At 29.9% G+C, this 23,987-nt stretch overlaps 3 protein-coding genes across 5 annotated transcripts in view; 1 reads left to right on the forward strand and 2 right to left on the reverse strand.

Moving 5' to 3' along the window:
* The window catches only part of LOC117180198 (ragulator complex protein LAMTOR3-A), a 10,685-nt gene extending 5,159 nt beyond the window's left edge, over positions 1–5,526 (forward strand). Inside the window, exon 3 of the mRNA XM_033372579.1 lies at positions 4,779–5,526. Within this exon, the coding sequence (XP_033228470.1) occupies positions 4,779–4,916 (138 nt within the window). The 3' untranslated portion in view covers positions 4,917–5,526. The remainder of the gene's footprint in view (positions 1–4,778) is intronic.
* A 56-nt stretch (positions 5,527–5,582) lies between these two features.
* LOC117180197 (glyoxylate reductase/hydroxypyruvate reductase-like) lies at positions 5,583–9,462 on the reverse strand. 3 transcript variants are annotated; one of them, XM_033372577.1, is made up of 7 exons: positions 9,393–9,462; positions 9,151–9,265; positions 8,831–8,961; positions 6,581–6,788; positions 6,350–6,513; positions 5,963–6,253; positions 5,583–5,857 (listed from the first exon to the last, which is right to left on the reverse strand). In XM_033372577.1, exons 2-7 carry the CDS (start codon positions 9,222–9,224, stop codon positions 5,742–5,744), a joined length of 984 nt encoding a protein of 327 aa, XP_033228468.1. In that variant the 5' UTR covers positions 9,225–9,265; positions 9,393–9,462; the 3' UTR covers positions 5,583–5,741. The 3 variants fall into 3 exon arrangements, with proteins under 3 accessions (XP_033228468.1, XP_033228469.1, XP_033228467.1); XM_033372578.1 differs by having other exon boundaries at positions 6,581–6,770; positions 9,151–9,451; XM_033372576.1 differs by having other exon boundaries at positions 9,151–9,451.
* Positions 9,463–12,765: 3,303 nt separating this feature from the next.
* Positions 12,766–18,535, reverse strand: LOC117179698 (glyoxylate reductase/hydroxypyruvate reductase-like). The gene is made up of 6 exons (XM_033371724.1): positions 18,382–18,535; positions 14,822–14,949; positions 14,460–14,649; positions 13,482–13,645; positions 13,074–13,364; positions 12,766–12,977 (listed from the first exon to the last, which is right to left on the reverse strand). The coding sequence occupies exons 1-6, from the start codon at positions 18,450–18,452 to the stop codon at positions 12,862–12,864; spliced, it is 960 nt and encodes a 319-aa protein (XP_033227615.1). The 5' UTR covers positions 18,453–18,535; the 3' UTR covers positions 12,766–12,861.
* Between the last annotated feature and the right edge of the window lie 5,452 nt (positions 18,536–23,987).

The raw sequence follows: 23,987 nt of genomic DNA on the forward strand, positions 1-23,987 counted from the left end.
GTAAAAAATGTAAGAAACTTATGAATGAAAAATAAATAAAAATTATATTTAACAAAAAACGAAAAATTGACTTAAAAAAACGGCTTGATGAAATATTTTAATTGTTATGGATATGATTTCAGAAAATGTCCCTTTATTACACCCAATTGACAGATATTTAGAAATCGAACCTTTCAATTAAACTCAATCGAAGCTTACCGTGTATCTTCTCTCAGAATAATGCCAGAAAAGGGCTCTTAGTGACTGCTTCAAGGAAAATTTACGTCTAATAAGATCCGTATAAAAATTTGAAGTACATTCCTAATATCTATTTTATTTCAGAAAATTATATTTATAAAGAAGAATGATTATTAAAAAAATTATTCTCTCTAATGTTTATTTATTATTTGTTCATAACTTAGCTGAAAAATTCGGAAAAGTGCGACTTCCTAATTTTATTTTAAGAAAAAATTGGCAAAAACAATAACAAATTGCTTCAGAAAGTTATGTAAACATATAATTATTAGTGGAAAGTAGTGTTTGATGTCTTGGAGACCATTTATTGACGATTCTGAATAAAATAAAAAAAAGAACATATTTTCTTCTTATGGGAAATACGTGTTAAATTTCCTGGGGCGTGATGGACCTTTAAATATAATTCTTTTTCGACAAAAAACACACTTTTTGTTGATTCGAAAACATTTGGAGTTGATTTGCATATACTTCAGGACTTGGGCTCTCGCTTTTCTTATGTGTACCATCTAAAATACAGAATTATTTATATCGGAAAATTATTGTTTTTTACTATTTTCCATCTTCGGCCGCGAATTGTACATTTTCGACTTTTTGAAGAAAAATCTTTAAAATTCTACACATTTAAACACTTTTTAAACACTTTCCAAATATAAAAAAGTTAATATTTTTAAGTTTTCTGGTTTGAAAATAGTTACAATTTAAAATCGTTTCTCAATTAATATGAATTCAATTAGAGAAGATTCAAGTTTAGGAAGGTATTAAGTTGAAATTAAACAGGCCCCTCCCCCGCCCACACTATTAATTTTCGGGTTTTCTATAACCCACTGAATTGCGCTCCAAATGTGCTTAATTGCGCCACATTTTTGTTGTTCATCATTTCGTAACATTTGGTGACCTCCATATCTGGGGCAATTTTAAAGATTTTCAAACAAAATTTATGGCGCATATTAGCGCATTTGGAGAGGAGTGAATATATGTTCGCAACTTTATATTTCACATCACTGTTGAAGATTTAACACCTGCGTTACACTGCCCCCTCCTCCCACCAATTAGATATCTTGTTAATTAGCTGGCGCAAAATTTTTTCTTGATTGCGCATATGAGCGCATTTGAAGATCTTCAAGATCATGTGATTTAAACTTTGGCGCATTTTAGTGCATTTAGGACGCAATTCAGTGGGATATAGAAAACCCGAAAATTAAGGGCGGGGGGGGGGGCTGTTGTTACTAACTTAAATTAAACAACGGAACAGAAAAATGAAAATGCCCGATTTTGCTGGATGTTAAATTTACAAACAAAAAAAATAGACCCTACAAATGATCCCAATTGAAAAAGAACAGGGATCCTGAGTACAAAATGCATTTCATTGATAACCTTGACTAATTTGAAAATGCTGCAAATTAATAGTTTGAACTTTTTAGAAACAAATATTTTAGACTTGAATGATTCCTCTCATTATAGAGTAATTAAGATATGGGCTAGAGTACCCAAAAAAATGTGTTATTTTAAATTTTGCAAACAATACAACCTAAATTTCTCGCGGATGAAAAAATATTGCTATTAATTTTCTGAGTTAAAATTTGTTTATATATAAATTTAAAGGTGCCCAACTCTTTAACCCCCCTAATTAGTATTTGTTCTTTATTGAGGATTATTTCCTAAGTTTTGCGAGACCCTTAATATTTTTTCCGGAAATAATATGAACAAATTGTGATGTAAAATATAAAGAAAATACTCTCCATAAGGTATAAATCCAAAATATTTATTATAGTGAAAAGAAAAAAATGTTGAATTTCGAAATGCAAAAAAAAGTAAACATGTTTTACAGTTTGAAGATTGCTATATGTACTCCTTTAAAGTGTATATTTAGCAATTATTTTATATCAAGTCTTATTTGCAGAAACTAAAAATTCAATGAAATCGACAAGCAAAACTTGTAAAAACGCAGAATTGCACCAAAATCAACCTTAATCATCTGCTTCAGGTAAATAAGGGGTAAAATTCCAAATATTTGTTAGTCATCAGGTTTAAATAGTTTTAATTCATTCCATATTGAGAATATTATCCCTATAATGTAGAAGAAATTCTGTGAATATTATTTCAGTGAACAAATGTTTAGGGCCCATTTCAGATCATTAATTGTAATGAAATTACAAATTTTCGTGTTCTAGACCCGATAATACCTACAACAATGTTTCTTCTTTTTTAAAAAATCTAGGGCTTTTTCCTCAATGAGCAGCAAATACTTTCTATGGATAAAAAACTTTCTTAGCCTTAAATTTGTACCTATTAAAAAAATAATAATAATTAAGGAAATTAATTTTGAGACGTAAAACGGCCTGGGGAACCTCTAAACAAATTTTTGAAACTAAAGAAAATTTATGGCAGTATTTTTCACTAAAAGGAAGATTCTTAGCGGATATATATATTTTGTTCAAGAATGTTTGTATGTCTTATAACTTACAATAAATTGAATATGTTTAACAATTAATTCTATTAGAGCTCTTTTAGGCGTTGAAAGAAAAACCTCAAATTAATTTTTGAAAAAAAATGTTTAATTGAAAATGTTGGTTCTTTTTTTTTCTAAAACTGCCGTAACTTTAGTGATTTTATGATATTCTATTTTTGAAGATTATTTGTAATGGGATGCAGTTTTGAAAAAAAGTGTTTTGAACAAAAAAATTTTTTAAACTGCTTGGATTTTTCAAAAACTAATTTTGAAACTGTATTTCTTCATTCTTTAAATATAAATATAAATATAAAATAAATGTCCAGCGTCCGAGAGTCTGAACTCTGAAGTTCTTGCATACGATTTTAATATTCTTCTATTGTTCGTCTATTGTTTTTCACATTCTGTGCACCGTTTTTTCCACGAAGGAATAATAAGGAGACCTAACTCTGTTCCCCCACTTGGCAATAGAAACATTACCATAAGTGATACGCACATTACAGGAAGATCTTAGATTTGAGTGCGCAGGTGTGCAGTTGTCCTCTTCCTATACATGGAAAAGTGTGCGAGTGAGAAAGTTTGTCAAATTGACGTAAGTTGAGAGGTTCTGTTCGTTTGTTTTGATGCAAGTGTCAGAAATGTGTTCTAAGTCATGAGATGTCAAGTTCCGGGTTGTGGACAAAGTTACACGCCGAAGAAGGCAAATAAACTTCGTTTTTTTAAAGCCTTCACTGTAAGTACAATAAGCGTCTAATATATTTTATTGTTTTACCTAACTGTCACTGAGCCTTGAGAATCTTTAGCCTATTTATCATATTACAAATTTAAAAGGTACTTACCTATACGTTTCCTTCTCAAAATCTGTTCACAAATTTTTCAAACAAGTACCGAAAACACTGTTTATATATTTATTTGCGTATCTTTCGTATGATGATCAACAAAATAACACAACCTTTAACTTACGTCAATTTGACAAACTTTCTCACTCGTACACTTTTCCATGTATAGGAAGAGGACAACTGCGCATCTGTGCACTCAAATCTAAGATCTTCCTGTAATGTGCGTATCACTTACGGTAATGTTTCAGATGGTTTCCCACTGGCAGTTGGGTTTCCTTATTATTCCTTCGTGGTTTTTTCTGTGCGTACGTTTTTAACTATTTCTCGGAATTTCAGGGAGATCCCACTTTTTCAGAAATTCAGTTTTAATATTAGTTTTTGAAAAATCTAAGAAATCTTCTAAATGTTTGTGTTCAAAAAATATTTTCCCCATCTGCGCCCTATCACGAATAATTTAAAAAATATATAGCTTAATAACATAACAATCCCCATCCTTATGAAAGTTTAAAGAAAAAAGAAACAACATTTAATTTTTTAATATCGTAGAAGTATTTTAACTTTTCAAAAATTATTTTGGTGTTTTTATTTCAACATTTAAGAGAACGAATACTAGAATTTTCATCAGAATTATTAACAATAGCTGAAATTCTGCAGATGATTGAACATGGAATTGCTAATTTGTGCAAATATAATGTGCAAAACCACAGAATTTATGCTAGAAATAAGAAAATTCTAGTTACTGCGTATTTTCTTCGTTAAAAAAAATTAAAACAATTTAACTTATTTATCTGAAACTTTGGCTCTGATGTATTCAAAAAGAAATAAATTTCTCGAAATATCATTGACTTGCGTCACGTATACGACTGTTTTAAAAGCATTTTAATCGATTCAAGGCCCGCATTCTTTATATACTGCATTTTTTATTTTTAGAAAATTATGTCATTATTCTACTACTATTTTTCAAAATTGATGCCACTATTGACATTATCTTGATTCTCTCAAGTGAGTCCGAACCGAGATATTGGTAAAACTAACGATATGAATTCATTTTTATACAATATAAAACCTAAAATTCAATGCATTCTTTCTCAATTTATAATTTGTACACTGTTGGTGCCTTTTGTTAATAGAAAAGTCACTTTCCCTGAAATATCGGAGAAGTATTTCTCTTTAAATACATTGAAAAAGTAAGTTAAATCTAAGAAATATAATTGAAACTAATTTCAGATTTGTAAAAAATATATTTATCCTTTCAGGTAGTCCAGATTAATAAACTTCCCTTGGTAGTCAGTTTTATCGCTAGTCACACATGCAACACAGGACACATTCTCTCCCTCGAGAATAAAATTGACCCGATCTTGAGCAGTTTAAAAAGTGCCGTCGCAGAAGCCTGATGGTTACCTGTTGTGCATTACGGGTGATAAACAAAAATTCAGGGCTGAAAGAATTTTCATATACTCTATACAGGGTGTCTCATCACCTCTGAAACAGCCGGAAGTATCTAATAGCGTGCCAAAAAAATAAACAAAAAATTTCTCTAGCAAAAAGCTGCCGATGAGTAACGAGCTTGAGCGGACTTTTTTATTTATTTGGTTATGCACTATTACATATTTCCAGCGGTTTCATATGTGATGGGACACTCTGTATAGATAAAAAATATAGAGTATATTAAAAATATTAAGATATCGATAAATTTGGTCATTTCTGACGAATAACTGATTGATTAACCATAAAAGTTCAAGAAAGATTTTAACTAATTGTACAAATTTGTCTAATATCAAAATATTTGAATGTCTACGAAATGTTAATATATTGTCTACAAAATCTTCACGTAGAAATAATTTGAAGATCTTTAGGAAAACTCAAGACATTTTTACGATAGGTAGAATTTTTTGCTCTTCTAGTAAATTATAACTGTTGAAAGAGCTAAGGTTTGCTGATTTAGTAAATCGTGAATGGTCTATAGCTTAATATTTAGAATACACTGTACATAAGATCTTGGTGTTAGTATCAAGTTAATTTTGTATAAAGTTAAAGGCGAATAAGAAATAATTTAAGTGAGCTTGTATTTTTATTCGTTATTTCTCTTGTTACTTATAAAATTAATTAAGATATAAAGTACATTAAACAGAAAATATTGTAGTTCAGTTTCATTCACTCTCAAAATGTTTTCCTATTCTTGAAACTTGGACTGTTTAATTTTGATAAAAGTTTATATGTCATAATGGATAAGGCAAAGGTTTTCCTTCGAGGCCGTTGATAATATTTTGGGCAGCTATCATTGCCATATCTTCTCTTGTTTTTACAGTTGCACTTCCCAAATGTGGAAGAATTACTGAAAAAATAAAAGGTAAGTAAATGAATTTAGATTAAACTTATCGTTTCAGAAGTGTTTTTTTTTCAAATACGGTTCGATTAGAATTTTTAATTTTTTTCTCACCAGCATTTGTAAGTTTTAAAAGTTCATGGTCAATTGGTAAAGGTTCTGGATCTGTAACATCAAGTCCCGCAGCAAAAATAGTATTATTTTTGAGTGCTTTGACTAAATCATTAGTTTTGACAACTTTTCCTCTGCCCACGTTGACAAAAACAGCATTTTTCTTCATTTTTGCGAAACTTTCATAGCAAAACATCTCAAAAGTTTCAGAATTCAGTGGCGTTGCAACAACTATGAAATCACTTTTTTCAAGGAGTTCATCAAGTGAAACAAATTTTGCTCCGAGATCATCGCCTGGAACAAAAGTCTATCATCATTGGTCTAAAACAGGGTATTATATTCTGTCTATATATTGGATTTATATTTAAGTAAAAGGTATTTTTTACCTACCATCTTCTTTTCTTGAATGTCCAGTATAAAGAAATTGACCGACTTCGAAGCCTTGGAGTCTTTTAAAAATTGCTTTGCCAATATTTCCAAATCCAACTATTCCTACTGTCGATCCACGTAAATCGTAGCCAACCATCCATTGAAAAGTTCTTCTTACATCGCCACTGTTGAAAAGAATATGAAAATTTTATTAAAAATAAAAATGTGTAGAAATCAATAAATTGAATGAACCTTTCCAATTTTAATCTTCCTTCATGGGCACGTCTTGCAGCACTCAAAATCAAAGCTATTGCGATTTCGGCGACTGCCACTGACGAGGCACAGGGACTATATCCCACTTTAATTCCTCTTTTTTTAATTTCAGCAAGATCCAAATGATCGTATCCAACAGATAAAGTTGCTATCACTTTTAGATTAGGACCTGAAATAGAGTATATACCTGAAAACGGCAGTTGAAAATTCATCACTTTGTTTGAAAATGTAACTATTTTTGTTGTTTGAAAATTATTTCAATTAAAAATGTAACTGTCCGAGTTGAATATTCCAGCATTTTATTTAAAAAATCATCTTTTTGAATTAACATTATTTTTTTGACTGAAAATTTAACCGTTCAATTTTTGGTTGACAATTGATCTTTTTTTATTGCAAATTCATGCATTTAGTTGAAAATTCGCATTTTTTGTAGAAATGAAGCTTCTGCGTTAAAAATTGATCTTTTTGATCAAAAATTCAACTATTACAGTAAAAGATTCATAATTTTAGTTGATAATGTATCTTTTTTGTTTAAAATTCAACTATTACAGTTGAAGATTCATCAAATCTTGAAAACAATTTTTTTTAACTGAAAAGTTAACTATTCCATTTCTGGCTGAAAACCAGTGGTTGAAAGTTTGTCTTTTTACATGAAAGATTTAACTATTTAACCTAATATCAATGTTTTTTGTTGAAAAATCGTCCTTTTTGGTATAAAACCAATGTTCTTGTTTGAAAATTTAAGTATTCCAGTTAAATATTCAAAATGTCAATTGAAAATTTATCTTTTTAGTTAAAAATGAAACTACTTGGTTGAAAGTTAAACTTCTTTATTGAAAGTTAAACTCTTTGTTGAAAATGCATCTATTCCAGTTGAAGATTCATAAACTAAGGTGAATAATTATCATTTTTTTAAATTAATTTTTTTAACTGAAATTTGTACTATTCTTTTTTTGGCCCAAAGCGAATTTTTCAGTTGAAGATTAAACTATTTGGTTAAGAATTCATGTGTTTTTCGCAAAACTTCTTTATTGGTAGAAAATTAATCATTTTGGTTAAAAATTAATCTATTTGATTACAAATTCATCTATCTTGTTGAAACACAATATTTTAAATTGAAAAATTAGGTAATTGAAAAGGTTTCAATTGAATTTAATATAGTGCCCATGTTAATTTGACCTAAATATGCTTTTAATTTTAAGTATAAGAATATAAAATAAAAATTTGTTAGAATTATTATTGAAATTCCCGGGGTTAAGAGACAAATCCAAGATTTGATTAATTATGTTTTTAGTATTATGTAATTATCTAATCAATCGATAGTGCTCATATATTAAAAAATATCTTTTGATATAATTTGTGAAAACTTTATAAATTAAACATATAAATTGATTACCTACACGGAGAGAAATTTCGAGAGATTAATTCACGGAAGCACGTGATTTTAGAGCTACAATTTTTACGAGATTTAAAATCTCGGACTTTGTGATCTAAAAGCATATATAATTCGAAACCTGAGAGTAAAGGGGCGTGGCCTAATGTCTAATGCTTTAAGAGCAAGGGTCCCGAGAACTTAGTTCTCGCGCCAAAGCGTAATAAAATCAAGGAGTAGTGCCGTGAATTAATCTCCCGAAATTTCTGTCCATGTAGAAACTAAAAAAAAATCCATTAAACTCGCGAAACTATATATATATATATTCCGAGTCTATTGTTTAAAAAAACTGCGAAATACTTGAATGGCTTGGCAATATGAAAAAACCTGGACAAAACTTGAGATACCTGCAAAAAATCTGAAATAGTCAGGCAATTTTCTTCCAGGATTTGAGTAGACACCTTGGGATGCAAAAATTGCACAATTTTTCAAAAGTAGCAAAAGCGCTTAAATATCAGTCTTTTATCATGTTCTGAAACCTCTGAGCAAGAAATTTAACGAATTTGCATTGTTAAAGAAATAAAGTACATGTTAAGAAATTTTTCAAAAATATGTAAAAATGACCAGAAGTCTGTTTGCGGTGAATAACGTTGCAGGAACTTGTATTTTAATGCACATAATGCCCGCATAATTTTCATCACTTTTACAATATAATCACCGCATAAAAGTCTTATTAAATCTCATAATTCGGCATTCTCATAGGTATAAAGTTGACAACTACAATTGAATTTGAACATATTTAACACTTAATCATTGAAGCTTTTTTAAATTTTTTAGTAGTAATATAAAATTTCTACCTGCAGTATTAAGAAATTCTTTATCAACTTTTGTGTGAGGTAGAGGAAGAAATAGTGCATCATGTTCTGGAATAACTTCCAAAATTTCTTTCCTCGCATGACAATGAGACTCAATCGCAGTGACATTGTATCTAAAATGAAAAATTAATTCCAAATATTTGAATTATGGCGTAAAACCAACCCGGAATTGCTTTGATTTTTAGATCCAATTCGAAGTTACACATTTGAAAATATAAACTAATTTTTTTTACTTAAATTTACATAATATTGTAATTGAATATTTTTTTCTCTGTACTTTTAAGTAATTGTCCTGCACTCACTTGCTTTTAAGTAGATTTAAAGCAACCTTAGGTACTTCATTGCAGCTTTTAACTAGAACGCGCGGTTTATTCATCTTTTATTCAAAATGCGAAACATTTCTTCTTTTTTCATTAGCTATAAATGTGTTACATAAGCAAACTAAGTCATGGCAATATATACAATAAATTTTTGGACTCATAAATTATCTTAATTGATAAGATGAAATATTTCAACAGATGAATTTATTGATAAAAATATCTACTTGACCATCTTCAAATTTGATGTTTATCGAATACCAAACATTTTTGTAAAAGAGCATATAAGAAGACCTAGAAATTTTACTTGTTGCTGTCATATGATCGATTTTTAGATTCCAGATTGGGGGCAGCACCTTCTCAACTTTATAAATTGCGGGAAAATATAAATAAATTCCTTTAAAATTTCTGTTTATTAGTTTAATTTAATTTTCAAGTCGAAAAGCTACAGATTAAAATATGTATGGAAGATTAAAAAATTGAAACTGTTCTACAACTTTAAATATGTTAATTTTAAGGCGAATTTTCTTTAATGTTCAAATCTAATATTATTCAATTTGGAACACCTTCAAATAGATATTATTTTATTTAAAAAAAAAAATTGTATAAATCTAAAATCAAATTGTAGAATCATATAGGATTGAAGTGTTTTTTTTTAATCTGTCATATTTTTTGCCCTAATTACAGCGGCACACAAAAAAAAGTTTTCTGCCCGGCGGACTACACCAGTAGCATATCTATATGTTTTTGGGGTCGCTGAATCCGAATCTGAGGTTCAAATAACCCAGTTCGCTTATATTTTTTCGAAAAACGCAAAAATAGACGTAAAGTCGATGAAAACCGCAATTTTTCGTGTACATTTTAGCAAAAAAAAAATATTTTCATGTTCAGTGGACTTAACCGAAATATCTACATGGTTTTTGGGGACGCTGAATCCGCATCCGATGTCGAAATAACCGAGTTGGCTTATATTTTTCGAAAAACGCATATTTGAAAAAGTTTGCAGGATCCAGAGTTTACTACAAAAATGTCTGACACTGAAAAAGATGCCTGGCTTAGTTTTAAAAATGTTTAAGAAAACTTTGTAGGTAATAACAAAAGTCCAGACTATCAAAATGTGGTTTTAGAAATGGTAACAAACTTTGGTAAGCTAGGCTGCCGTATGAATTCGAAGCTACATTTTCTTTATTCGCTATAACTAAGTTTTCAGACAACCTGGGAGACTTTAGTGAAGAGCAATGCTTTTTTAGTTTTCAGTTAAAAAACATTATTTTCAAACTTTGATGAATCTTCAACTGTAATAGTTGAATTTTGAACAAAAAAGATACAGTGTCATGTCCAATAAGAGATGGAGAGGCGATATCAGGGACGCTGCCCTCCATTAAATGCCTTATAGGAACTTATAGAAATGAACAAATGGATATATAGAACCACATAGAGCCATATAGAAAATTTATAAATTCTATATGGTTCTATATATCCTTTTGTCGATTTGTATAAGTTTCTATAAGGCTTTTCATAGAGGGTGGGATGTCAATAACATGATGGCTGACTGTTGGAGGTTAAAACGAGATCAAGTTAATCAAGGTACCAAACGAAAACGAAACCCAATACGTAGGTCTTTTGAGGACAAAAGGGTTCGATACAAGCGACAAACAAAAATAAAAGATCCCTATAAGTGTGTGGGGCAAGGGGACTCACGGTAATAAAGCACCCCAAAGTGTACAGAATTTACTACGTCCACCTCGTTGTTCCTGGGTAACGCTAAAAATAAAAAAAAACTTATGTAGAAAAAATCCTACTAATGCAACGCAAGGGGACTAACGCAAATTAAATACACCGAAACGTGAGAGGCAAAGGGAATCTACAGTAAACGACAATCCCAGTCCAGAAAGGTAAGGGATTAATAGTTTCTCAATTTTAATAAAACGTTCAGTAACTTTGTACGATAGTTTAAGGGATTCCGAAACCAAAAAAAAAAAAACATATAAATGGTAGTCACCCTCACAGAATGAGATATAGGCGGGATATCCCATTTGTCTTCCAGGATATCGTGGGCCAAGGATGTTCCCAAGATATCCCCATTCTATAATTTAGTATATTACTAAAATTATAATGCTAATTATAATTATAGATATATAATTATATAATGCTAATTATATTTATATTCAATCGTATCAATAAAATAAGAAATAATTAAAAATTATTTCCAAATTATAATCAATTGTAATTGATATTATACAAACGAACGCGGTACATATTAGTTTAATTGTTTTTTTTTTTTATCATAAAAACTGATTTTTCCGTTGAAAAGTGCGATCTCTAAACTGGGCAATTTAGATTTTACAGGTACAATAACAGCCAACTTTAAAATTTTTAGGGAGTGAATTATTTTTTATTGTAAGTAGGCTGTTATTGGTCATGAAAATTATTCACATTAATAATTTCTTGATAATTATACTGTTGTAGGATTTTGAAAGAAACCGAATATTCGAGATTTGTACAAAGTGTTTTTTTTCAAACGGATGTTTGTAAAGCTTAATGTTTTCAGGCATCCTACATATTTTAATGAATATGCATTTCAGAAATATTTGATTCCATTGCCACAATTGTGTATGTCCCACACAGGACATTGAGTGGATATCGTACGGGGCGGAAATCTCGATATCCTTGGAATATGTCAAGGATATCCCAGCAGATTTTTCAGGATATCCTATATCCTGACGAGATATCTTAGGGATATGTCAAGGATATCATTTTTGTTGTGAGGGTAAGTCCACTAAGCATAAAAAAATTTTTTTCTTTAAAAAATAAAGAAAAAATCGCCGATTACGGCATTTTTCCGTCTGTTTTTTTAGTTTTTAAGACAAACTATGGCCTGGTTGGGTTATTCTGACCTTGAGTTTGGAATAACCGACCAAAAAACATATAGATATGGTGAATGAGTCTACTAGACGTAATTTTTTTTCATCTAAATGATAAAGAAATTAAGAGATCCCAGAAATATATAGACATACTGATTAAGTTCACCGGGCATGAAAAAAAATATATTTTTTTTTTAAATACACACGAAAAATCGCTGTTTTAGTAGATTATACGTCTATTTTTGCATTTTTCGAAAGGATATGACTCAACTGGGTTATTTGGACCCCAGAATCGGATTCAGCGCTCCCAAAAACATATATATATATATATATATATATATATATACTGGTGGAGTCCGCCGGGCAGACCACTTTTTTGGTGCGCCGGTATTATAAAACTACTCATTTTTCAATGCTTTAATCTGGAATAAATTTTCTTCGAAAATGTTTTGCATTTAATTTTTATTTTTTTAATACTTCAAATTGAATGTTTGTTAGTTTTTAACGTTTAAATTTGAAAATTTGAATAATAGTCGGGAATTTTTTTCAAAACTGAAAAAACGCGCTGTCCCGAGTGTTGAGTGGCTAGTCTGTTTTTTTTAAAGTTTAATAAAAAATATTCATATATTTTATCATGTCATAACAATTTAATCTACTAATTTTTGTAATGGTAAAATAATAATATAGAGAAATTTAAAACGCCTAACAATGTTTCAGGCAATAAAACAGTAATCTCTTTGAGCAGGAAATACTTTTTATTCTGTGTTGAGCTATAATCGAGATTACAAATATAAAACTTTAATAATTCTATTAAACACTTATTATTTATCAATTATAATGGATAAATCATCGGCTTTCCTTCGAGGGCATTCAAAAGATTTTGAGCTGCTGTCGTTGACATGGAATTTCGAGTATCGATTGTAGCACTTCCCAAATGTGGTATAATTTCTGAAAAAAATTAGACTTTCAGAAAAACTTCTTTTAGGTTTGGAACACTCATTTTCAGATTCTTAAAATCATTTCATATAAAAAATGTTAAATAACCGGAATTTGGAAGTTTCAGAAGTTCATGATCAGAGGGGAGGGGTTCTGGATCAACGACGTCAAGTCCAGCAGCAAAAATCGTTTTATTTTTTAAAGCTCTGACCAAAGCACCAGTATCGACGACTTTTCCTCTTCCCACGTTAACAAAAACAGCATTGTTCTTCATTTTGGAGAAAGTATTATCATTAAACATTTGCAGGGTCTCTGTTGTTAATGGAGTTGCTGCAATCACGAAGTCACTTTGTGCAAGAAGTTCATCTAAAGATACAAATTCTGCACCTAGATCGTCGCCTAGAAAAATTTATAATTCAAAATTTTTTATTCGAAGTCAAATTTTTTACATGACATATTTCCAAAATTGATTATTTTATTCCTATGATTGATTATCTTATTGGAAAAGGTTCTTACCAGCTTTCTTTCTTGAATGTCCCGTGTAGACAATTTTGCTAATTTCGAATCCTTTGAGTCGTTTAGCAATTGCTTGACCAATATTTCCAAATCCAACGATGCCTATTGTTGATCCCTTTACATCGACTCCTAACAACCATTGTGGACTACTTTGCGTATGTCCCCTTTTGCAAAAATGAATTTTTACGATTAAAGCCATGTAATACTCACTTCATTGCTACCAGACTAGAATTTTTTGCAGTAATTTTTATCCCCACAAATTGAGATGTCTAGTCGAAAGTTTGGGAAAAATCATATTTTACAGTATAAAATTCAACTTTTCTGTAAATAATTAGCCTTTCTGCATTCAAATTCAACAGTTTTGTTGGAAATGGATGTATTTTTTTGGAAATTAGACTTTTTTGGTAGAAAATTCATCATTTCGGTAGGAGATTTATCTGTTTAACTGAAAATTCCTCTTTTATAGTAGAAAAGTAATCTTTATTGGTTGAAAATTAAACTTTCTTGGTTAGAGAAAACTTGTTTGCTGAAAATTCAACGGTCTTTGAAAAAATTCGTCTTTTTGCCTTGAAAACTTGACTATATAGTTAAAAGTGGAACTATTTTGTTTAAAATTCTTTCTTTTTTTCAAAGTTTCACTATTTATTCAAAAATTAATTTTGTTATCGCTAAAAATTCCTTCTTTTGGATTGAAAATTCATCTTTTTGGGTAGGAAAATTATTTTGATTAGGAATTCAACTATGTGTTGAAAATGCAGTATATTTCGACATGAAATTTTAGGAATTTAAACTTTTCGTTTGAGGAATGGGGGGGCTTTATATTAAGGAATTAAATTTATCAGGGAAAAATAATATTATTTAAAATTAAGAGATATAAGAAGATAGTAAACAAAGTTATAGATTCATAATTTAGCTAATGTATAAAATTGTAATTATTTCCAAAAACCAGAAGAGGGCGAGAATAAAACTTAAACTGACTGTGTCAGCAGTAATCTTCCTTCGAAAGCTCGTCTTGATGCATTCAATAAAAGCATCACGGCAATATCAGCAACAGAGGATGTCAAAACGTGAGGAGTATGTCCTACTTTTATTCCTCTTCTCTTAATTTCGGGGACATCCAAGTGGTCGTATCCAGCTGACATTGCTGATACTACTTTTAAGGTGGGTCCTGCAAATAAAAATATTTTTATTTCAGAGAATACGTAAGAATTACTTTTAGACAAAACAGCTGACTGTTTTTATTTAGAAAGAAGAAAGAATAATATAAAATATTATTACAGACTATTTTTCGAATTTATCAAATTCTAATAATAATACTGTCAATAAATATAACATCCTACCAGCAACATTGAGAAATTCGCTATTGACGTTGACGTGCATAGCAAGAAAAACTGCATCGTGGCCAGGTAAAACTCGAAGAATTTCTTCTCTTGTAGGATTGGGAGATGGAATAATCGTTAAGTCACATCTAGAAAAACGGAGATATTTTTCTTAAATAATAAATAGAAACTAAAATTTGTGATTTAATATATTATTTAATTTGATAAATTTTGGACGTTTCAAATGTAAAAAAATTGGAATTTTTTAAATTTCTAATTTCAGAAGGTTTACATAAATATTTTTTTTATTCAGACAGCTACAAAAGGTTTATTCAGTTAGGTCAGGTTTAAATTAATTTAAATTTATTATCTAAATTTTAAAAAAATTTCATGTTCAAGTGCTATAATTATGAAACGGATAAAAAACTCTATTTTTTATTGTACAAACTTAAGAACTTAGAATTATTTAGTTTTGAGGCTTACAGGGTTTCTATTAAATATTCCATAACTTCAAAGATCTCCAATTAGAAATCCTGAAGATTAAATTTGAAATTATTCCATTTTAAGAGCCCTAAATTGGAAATTTAAATTAAGATACGCCTCAACTTGAATCTTCAAATATATATTTCTTTAAGGGCATGTGACACAGCTAAATTCTTATATTACCGACCTCAATTTTTCAGTTCACTGAATGTTTTTTACTTATTTTCAACCTAAGAACTTTTTTTGTAAATAAAATATCGAGCTGAAACGTTGGAAAATGTATTAGAGTACAATAAAGTACGTTTAGGTACTGCATTTTGGTAGGAACTTCACTGAAAATTATTTTATCTTTTTCTGAACCTCGACATTTTTTTAACGTTCCAACTTTTTTATACATAAAATATCGGTCTTGAACTTTGAGAAGTGCAAGAGCCGAAAGAAAACTACGTTTAAGTACAAATCTTAATAATAAAAGATGTAAAAAAAAAAATTTAACTATCAATTCCTTTGGAATCAGCCGGTAACGTTGTACACGAAAATACGAACCCTGGCGGCCACTAGACGAGGCTCTAAAGGGTTCGTATTTTCGTGTACAACGTTATCGGCTGGTGCCGATGGAATTGATAGTTGAATTTTTTTTTAGATCTTATATTATTAAGATTTGTACTTAAACGTAGTTTTCTTTCGGCTCTTGCATTTCTCAAAGTTTGAGACCGATATTTTATGTATAAAAAAAGTTGGAACGTTCAAAAAATGTCGAGGTTCAGAAAAAAGATGAAATAATTGTTAGTGAAGTTCCTACCAAAATGCAGTACCTAAACGTACTTTCTTGTACTCTAATACATTATCCAAAGTTTCAGCTCGATATTTTATTTACAAAAAAAGTTCTTAGGTTTAAAATAAGTAAAAAACATTCAGTGAACTGAAAAATTGAGGTCGGTAATATAAGAATTTAGCTGTGTCACATGCCCTTAAGGCCATGTGATGAGTATAACAACTGAACAAGTCAGCCCTAAGATCAATATTTTTTCACCCATATTGAAAAATAAAAGTTTAAGTAACGCGGAAATTTTTTTTCGGGAAATGTTAATAAATATTAAAGGGTCGTTTGTCGCCTTGCAAAGAGTTGGAGGAAGAAAAAAGTTTATTTATGCAAATAATTATTTTCGATGGATACATTAAGATTTTACAGCAGAAGTTTGACTTTTAGCTTTCTCTGACGGTAATCATGCAATCTGCTTTACCCACAGACCCCTAGAAGTTCGAAGTTGTCTACTCGCTGCGCTAGTGCTGCTTTGACACAGCTGATACCAGACTGATACGTATGTCACACCAAACATGTTTATTTGCATTTCAAGTGCAAACATTAGTTTTTGAATTATTTGTGCATAATGTTCGTGAGCGATTTTTGTTGTTTTGCCCCACTTTGGTCAATATAAACCTGATAACTAGCCCATTCGCAACATTGCAAATTGCTTGCAGGGTTTGAGTTTTGACGACAGCACGGTCAGTATCTCTCCAAAATAGTTATAAAAAAAAAACTGTTTTCACTGTTCTAATTATTTAGGACCAGAGACGGATTCTTGCATGCCTACTATTTATCGTGCCAAACTTTTAACGCGATATCTCATTCCGTGTGGAGGGAAGTTGGGAAATACAACTTCCACTGGTATTTTCTCCAAAAAAAAATGTTTCTCAAAATTTCCACCGGAACAAAGCAGAGACATGGACTTTATTACCTCCTCTTTCATTTCCCAAACTTTCAAAGCGATACCTCATGAAAGAGGAGGTAATAAAGTCGATGCCTCTGCTTTTTTTCTGGTGGAAATTTTGAGAAAAAAGTTTTTTGAAGAAAATACCAGTGGAAGTTTTCTTTCCCAACTTACGTCCACACGGAATAAGATATCGCGTTAAAAATTTGGCACGATAAATAGAAAGCATGCAGAAATGAGTCTCTGGTCCTATATAATTAGAATAGTGAAAAAAGTTTTTTTTTATAACTATTTTGGAGAGATACCGACCGTGCCGTCGTCAAACCCCGCAAGCAATTTGCAATGTTGCGAATGGGCTAGTCATGAGGTTTATATTGACCAAAGTGGGGCAAAACAACAAAAATCGCTCACGAACATTATGCACAAATAATTCAAAAACTAATGTTTGCACTTGAAATGCAAATAAACATGTTTGGTCTGACATACGTATCAGTCTGCTATCAGCTGTGTCAAAGCAGCACTAGCGCAGCGAGTAGATAACTTCTAACTTCTAGGGGTCTGTAGGTAAAGCAGATTGCATGATTACCGTCAGAGAAAGCTAAAAGTCAAACTTCTGCTGAAAAACCTAAATGTATCCGTCGAAAATCATTATTTGCATAAATAAACTTTTTTCTTCCTCCAATTCTTTGCAAGACTACAAACGATCCTTTAATATTTATTAACATTTCCCGAAAAAAATTTCCGCGTTATTTAAACTTTTAAAATTTTATTTCTGAAACTGGAAATGCAAGGTTCGGAATCGGGAATACTACATTGAAAGTTTAAGGAAAGGTTCGTTCAATCAAGAAGATATCCGCTTGTCAGGGGAATATGATTATTTTCCATATTCACAAAAAATTTTAATAAATGAAAATTTTGAATGTTTGTTTTTTTTTAATTTTTTATAAGTGCCATAGTATACTACTGTCTTGACTTAACCTTGCATTGCCAGCTTTAGGAAATCTTCACCGAATTTTTTGTGCTGTCTGGGAACTTTGAAATTTTCAAAGAATATTGAAATACTTTGAATAATTTTTTATTGAAAAATAAAAAATTCCAATCTTAAAGTATGTCTTTGATTTGAAGACTTTCCAGTTATGTAAATAAAAATAATGTATTTCCACTTCTTAAATGAAGAAAGCGCAAACTTTTTTGAAGTACATTTGAAGGAAGTTTATTTTGAAGACTTTAAATGTAATCATTTCAAACGTTTGAATAGACAGTATTCGAATATTGCGATTAATGTTTCCAAATAAAAAACTCTGAAGAGATAAAAAAATGGAAACATCAAGTAGCAATTTATAATATATTTATATTACATATAATAAATAATAAAAAACAACTCACTTGGTTTTCAGTAGATCTAAACCTTTTTGAGGAGTGTCATTACTATTCACAAGTACACGAGGTCTGCCCATTTTTTATATTAAAAAACTAACTACGATCGATCTACTATATAACAATAGATGTACGTCCAGTTCCAGTCGTCAACTGAAAATACTTTGAAAGTTTCACTGTTATATAATGAAACCTGTAGTTATTGACACGCAAGCGCAGAATGTACGATTTAAAAGCGATAATAAGATAATGTCAACAGAAGCTGTCATACATATATTGAATAAGATAAGTGGTTCATTGTCATAGATATTCTATTTTCAAGTTTTAACGAAGAAAAAATATCTTACAAATTAAACAAATGCAGAATATCATTTTATTTAATTTTAAAATTGAAAGTTTTATACAATTCTAAAATTATAAATTAATGGAATGTCAGTGACATATAATAATGGTAGATAGATAAGAATTGTGTATCGAAAAGGATTTTATCTTTTAACTGTAAGCCGAGATTTAATCAAAATTAAAAATAGTGAAGCATTTTAGAATTACAATTTTTTACATAAAACTTACTATAGCTTAAGCAAAACCGAATCCAGAAGCACATATATTTCTGAATTCTCTTGAATTTACTTCAATTCAACTAAATTACATTAATTTTTTTGGATTCTTTGGATTCACTTGGATTCTTCTGAATTTTTGTAAATTAACTTGAATTTTTGTGAATGCACTAGAATTTTTTCTAATGCTTCTGATTCTTCTAAATTTAGTTTAATTTTTGTTAATTCACTTGGATTCTTTAAAGTTTTTGCGAATCCATATTCAGGAGTTATTAATTATGTAAGGTTTTTTGGGGAGGAAAGGCGCCCGGAAAATCTTACGAATCTTCACTTTGGGGAAGGGGCAGGAGGGCCCAGAAGGGGCAGGAGGGTTTTGGTTATTGAAATTATTTTTTATATTAATATGTTATATCATTAATTGTTTTATTTCTTTTTTTATTATCTGATGTAAAATCTCGTGTTATCCTTGGACATCTTTGCGATCCTTATGTGAACTGTCGTGAATTCTTTTAAAAAAATTTTAATTCTTTAAAATTTGTTTAATCTTGTGAAAATTCTTTGAAATTCTTTCAATTCCGTACAAACAGAACATAATCTCTAGAAATACCTTTCAAACGATTGCATTAGTTCCCTGGAAATGCCTTGAGATGCTTTAAAAACGGTTTAAATGATTAAATTCTTTGAGATTCAATGAAATCCTTGAAATGGCTTAAAATCTTCAAAATCCCTTAGAATTCTGAAAATATACGGAAATTCCTCGATAAAAAAAAGGATTAAAATACTTATAATTCCTTGAAATAATTCGTACCGACCCGAGATTCGATTTGCAATTTCTTTAATTCAAAATTTTTTAAAATGATTTTGCATTCACCTTAAAGTTATTTTTGATAAAATGAAAAAATGTAAGTTTGGAAATTCTTTGAAATCCCGTCTAATCTTGTGAAATTTTATGAAATACTCTAAAATCCGTGGATATAATTTCGAATTTTCTGAAATGTCGGGAAATCCTTGAAAATTGCATGGAATCATTGAAACCCCTTCAAATCTCTTAAAATCCCTTAAAATTGTTTGAAAACTTATTACATTTTTTAAATTATCTTCAAATTTTCGAAATACGGAAAAACTCTTCGGTATCTCTTAAAACACTTCGAACCCATTTAAAATCTTATCACTTTTTTCAATATTTCTAAATCTCCTCAAATTCCTGAAAATTCATAAAAATCCTTTTGTAATTAGTAAAAATCATTCTTAATTCCTTAAAAGCCTTTGAATTTCCTAAAAATCCGTTTAAATCTTTCGTTATATCATGAAATTTTGTGAAATCTCTTGTAACCTTCATTCACTAGAATTCAAAAGAATTCCCTCAAACTGTTACGAAATAATTTCAATTCTACGGAATTAAATTTAATTTTTGTAATCAATTCTTTAGATTTGTTTAAATTTATTTAAATTCTGGTATAAAGGTACTTAAAAAATGACTAGAGTAGTAATAATTTAAAACTAAACAAATATTCAATAATTAGTGCAATAAAATAATTAAAATTTAGAATAAATCAAAATTTTAATTATTTTGTAACGTCGAACATTCAATTTTAACTAATAAATTCTTGGTATTGAAAATTAAAGAAGGGCATTTGAAGGATGCCTTCTTTTTCTTTCGTATTTTTTAATGTTGTGTTTTTAAATTTTATTTCAGTAATTTAAGAGTTGGATCACTGAATTCTGGTTACTTGTTAGTTTCCAAGAGTTTTGTAATTCAAAAGTGATAATTTTTTCATTATTATAAGTAATTGGGTACTAAAATTATTCCGGATTCATCTCTTTTATCAAGACTGAAAAAGTTTCATAAATAAGGATGCTGTGGTTAGTGGACAAGTATAAATGGTATTCAAAAAGAGCAGGAAGATGTGGTTAGTTTATTGACGTTGCATAAAAGTTTGATAATTAGAATAAAACTCAGGTAATTAATTATTGTTAATTTTCATTTGCATCAAATTATTAAAGGCTTTTAAATTACACATCCGTCTTCATTACTTGAAAATAAAAATAAAAAACTAAATTTATCTCCTAATCATTTTTCTATATTTCACAAAAATCAATCGTAAACCCTGTTAATTTACGCTTAAATTGTTAAAACCTCTAACACCTAAAACGCCAAGAATATCTAATAAGACTTTCAATTTAAATAGACCTGTCAGTAATCATGACGTTCTCAGTAATGGTGATTGCAAAAGTAACATTTAAAGATAAAACCCATTTATTTGAAGCATTTTATAGTATTGAATGGGATTGCAATCATTTTAAAATACATATAGAGGTACAAAATTGGTGTCACGATTAGAGGAAGGTGGGGCCAGACAGTGCACAAAATCTTTGACGCTAATTAGGCTATAACCTGTAAGAACTTGTAGAAACAATTATTAGTTAACATTTCCTCCAATTTATGATTTACAAGTTGCACATATGTTTTTGTAAATGCAGAGAACTAATTTTTCATAAATTTAGTATCAAGCACTGCATGTTAGGTGGGGCGCTATGGAAGACGCGGCGGGTAGACAGAACGCATGGTGGGGCGGTATGGAACAATTGGAATATCAATTTTAATTTGTGAATAATTTTGAGAATTAATAAAAAGTAAGCAACAAATCAAAATGTATGCCATGGAACACCAACTCGAAGAGATATAATGTTAAAATATGTACTTTAGCCAGAACATAACCTAAATAATTAAGACAGAAGAAGGATGAAAGACATTACAGGAATTTAAAATAATAAAAATTAATCTGAAAATCAAATTAAAAAAAAAAAATTTATATGACTTGAAAGCTACGTAGATAAAAGGATGAAAAAATTTAATTTGAATACAACATTTATTTGTTTGGTATTTGTTATTATTTTTTAAAAATATCACAAACAGGAACTTAAGTTTTTCGTACATAAAGAATTAACGAAAAGAAAATTAAACTTCCTTCGATAAACCATTTCTATTCTATTATTTTGCACATATTTAGCAAGTTTGCGACAAAGTGTTGATGCCGCAGTTTCGTATTTACTTTCAGTTTGGCGGTAATTTAACTCACCGTTTCTTATGCTTTCGATTGCCCTTTTCAAATTTTCCTCAGGCCAGTTTTGTCTACCAGTCTTCCTTTAATAATTTCGCATTTTAATTACGTTAATCACGTAGTTTATCACTTTTTAATTCTTACAAATATCTCGCAACTAACCCGACCGTCGACCGGCTACACTGAGAGTGAATGCTACAGGTTAAATTCGCGGATGTTCTGGTATTCCATTCCGCCCCATTTAGCTTGTTGCATCTCGTACTCAACGACAATTTTACTTCAAATCCGTAATTTTCTTTTCGAAATAATTTATAATTAATTTTAATGTCAAGAACAGAACATATAAATTTCATTTTTTTAAACTCTTGTAAGGGAAAAGGGAATAAGAACATTATTAGTAGTTTATTTTCTCTCGAAAATAACACCATTCCTGAATTCTCAAGTACTAAAAATTATCATTTAATTTCTGTAGCGTTTTATTTTACCCGCCTGTTCCGTCGCGCCCCACCTTCCCCTACTGGGGCATTTACCTTATTAGCACAGATAAAACCAAGAATAAAATTTGTTGCAGGAAATTTTCTAGAGCGATAATGTTTTGTTTAGCCAACTTCGCGTCTTTCAAAAAATATGTGTTTGTGATGGAAAAACAAAAGAAAGTTTAACCGATATTTGTGTAAAGTTTATCGTGTGAGGTTAATTTTTGTTGCAGAAAATCTTTCGTCGGAAATCGATGTAAAGTTTATCTTCTGTTTTTTCTGTGACTTCACTTTAGTAAACCAATATTTTAAAATAATAATTTCGAAATAAAAGTGCTTGAAAACATATATTCAACGATTTTGAATTGAAACCGTTCCAAATCAAGCAATTTGAGATTAGGTAATCAGTTGTACTAGTATGACTCAAACTTGAAAAATTTCAGACTAAAATTTCAAATTTGGAGAATTCCATTAGAAAAGAGCTGAAATTATATCCTCTCCAACTCAAAACGTTCAAAAAATTTTAATTGAAGAATCTCATGACCCTCACCTTCCGAACGTAAAAATCACGGGGTGTGAAGCCATATTTCAAATTAGAATACATAATATTAGTGCGAACTGTCCCTTTTTCACTAGCTTCTGGTGTTTCAAGCATGCATGAACAACCTTATCTTGTTCACGAGGGCCCTCTCACCCAAAACCGCCGTGGTAACAATTCTCGGAACGACTAATATGGAAGATACTTAAATGCGATTCCCAGTGGATTTCAAATTGAAATTGTTTAAAATTGAATACAAAATAAATTTTTTAAACTATTTAATTAAAATAATTTTGAATTCGAAGAGAGTACAATTTGATGTTTTTAAATTTAAAAATAAATTGATTGTATCAAATTCAAAAAGCTTCTGATATTCTAGGATTTTAAATGGTTATTACATAAAAAATAAAAACGAATATTTGCTGATTTTCTAAATCTCGAATAGCATATCGCTTAATTAATATTTAGCACATTGCACATAAGATATTGGTGTTAGTATCAGGTTAATTTTTAATAAAGTTAAAGGCGAATAAGAAATAATGTAAGTGAGCTTGTATTTCGATGCGTGTGACACGAGGCGTCAGTGGGTTAGACAGCATTGGAAAATATTGAAAAAATTGTCACGATTGCTCGTTCGTTGATAGCTACACCCGTGCGACAGAGGTATCCGTGGAGTTAGAGTAGTTAGACAATAATGGAACGTTACACGCGTTTTCTTAAGGGCATGTGACACAGCTAAATACCTATATTACCGACCTCACTTTTTCAGTTCACTGAATGTTTTTTTTTGAACCTAAGAACTTTTTTGTAAATAAAATATCGAGCTGAAGCTTTGGAAAATGTATTAGAGTACAATAAAGTACGTTTAGGTACTGCATTATGGTAGGAACTTCACTGAAAATTATTTTATCTTTTTTCTGAACCTCGACATTTTTTGAACGTTCGAACTTTTTTTATACATAAAATATCGGTCTCAAACTTT

This window comes from Belonocnema kinseyi, chromosome 9 (genome assembly GCF_010883055.1).
Source record: "Belonocnema kinseyi isolate 2016_QV_RU_SX_M_011 chromosome 9, B_treatae_v1, whole genome shotgun sequence".
In the NCBI taxonomy this organism is placed as follows: domain Eukaryota; kingdom Metazoa; phylum Arthropoda; class Insecta; order Hymenoptera; family Cynipidae; genus Belonocnema; species Belonocnema kinseyi.

Excerpts from the sequence above, each read along its gene's own strand:
- LOC117179698 (XM_033371724.1), bottom strand. The coding sequence starts at position 18,452 with ATGGGCAGACCTCGTGTACTTGTGAATAGTAATGACACTCCTCAAAAA. Across the intron at positions 14,650-14,821 it reads CGAATTTCTCAATGTTGCTG|GACCCACCTTAAAAGTAGTA; the intron begins GTAGGATGTTAT and ends TTTTATTTGCAG. Across the intron at positions 13,646-14,459 it reads GGAAGATTACTGCTGACACA|GGGACATACGCAAAGTAGTC; the intron begins GTCAGTTTAAGT and ends TTTTTGCAAAAG.
- LOC117180197 (XM_033372577.1), bottom strand. The coding sequence starts at position 9,224 with ATGAATAAACCGCGCGTTCTAGTTAAAAGCTGCAATGAAGTACCTAAG. Across the intron at positions 6,789-8,830 it reads AGAATTTCTTAATACTGCAG|GTATATACTCTATTTCAGGT; the intron begins GTAGAAATTTTA and ends TGCCGTTTTCAG. Across the intron at positions 5,858-5,962 it reads TTTAAAACTTACAAATGCTG|TAATTCTTCCACATTTGGGA; the intron begins GTGAGAAAAAAA and ends TTATTTTTTCAG.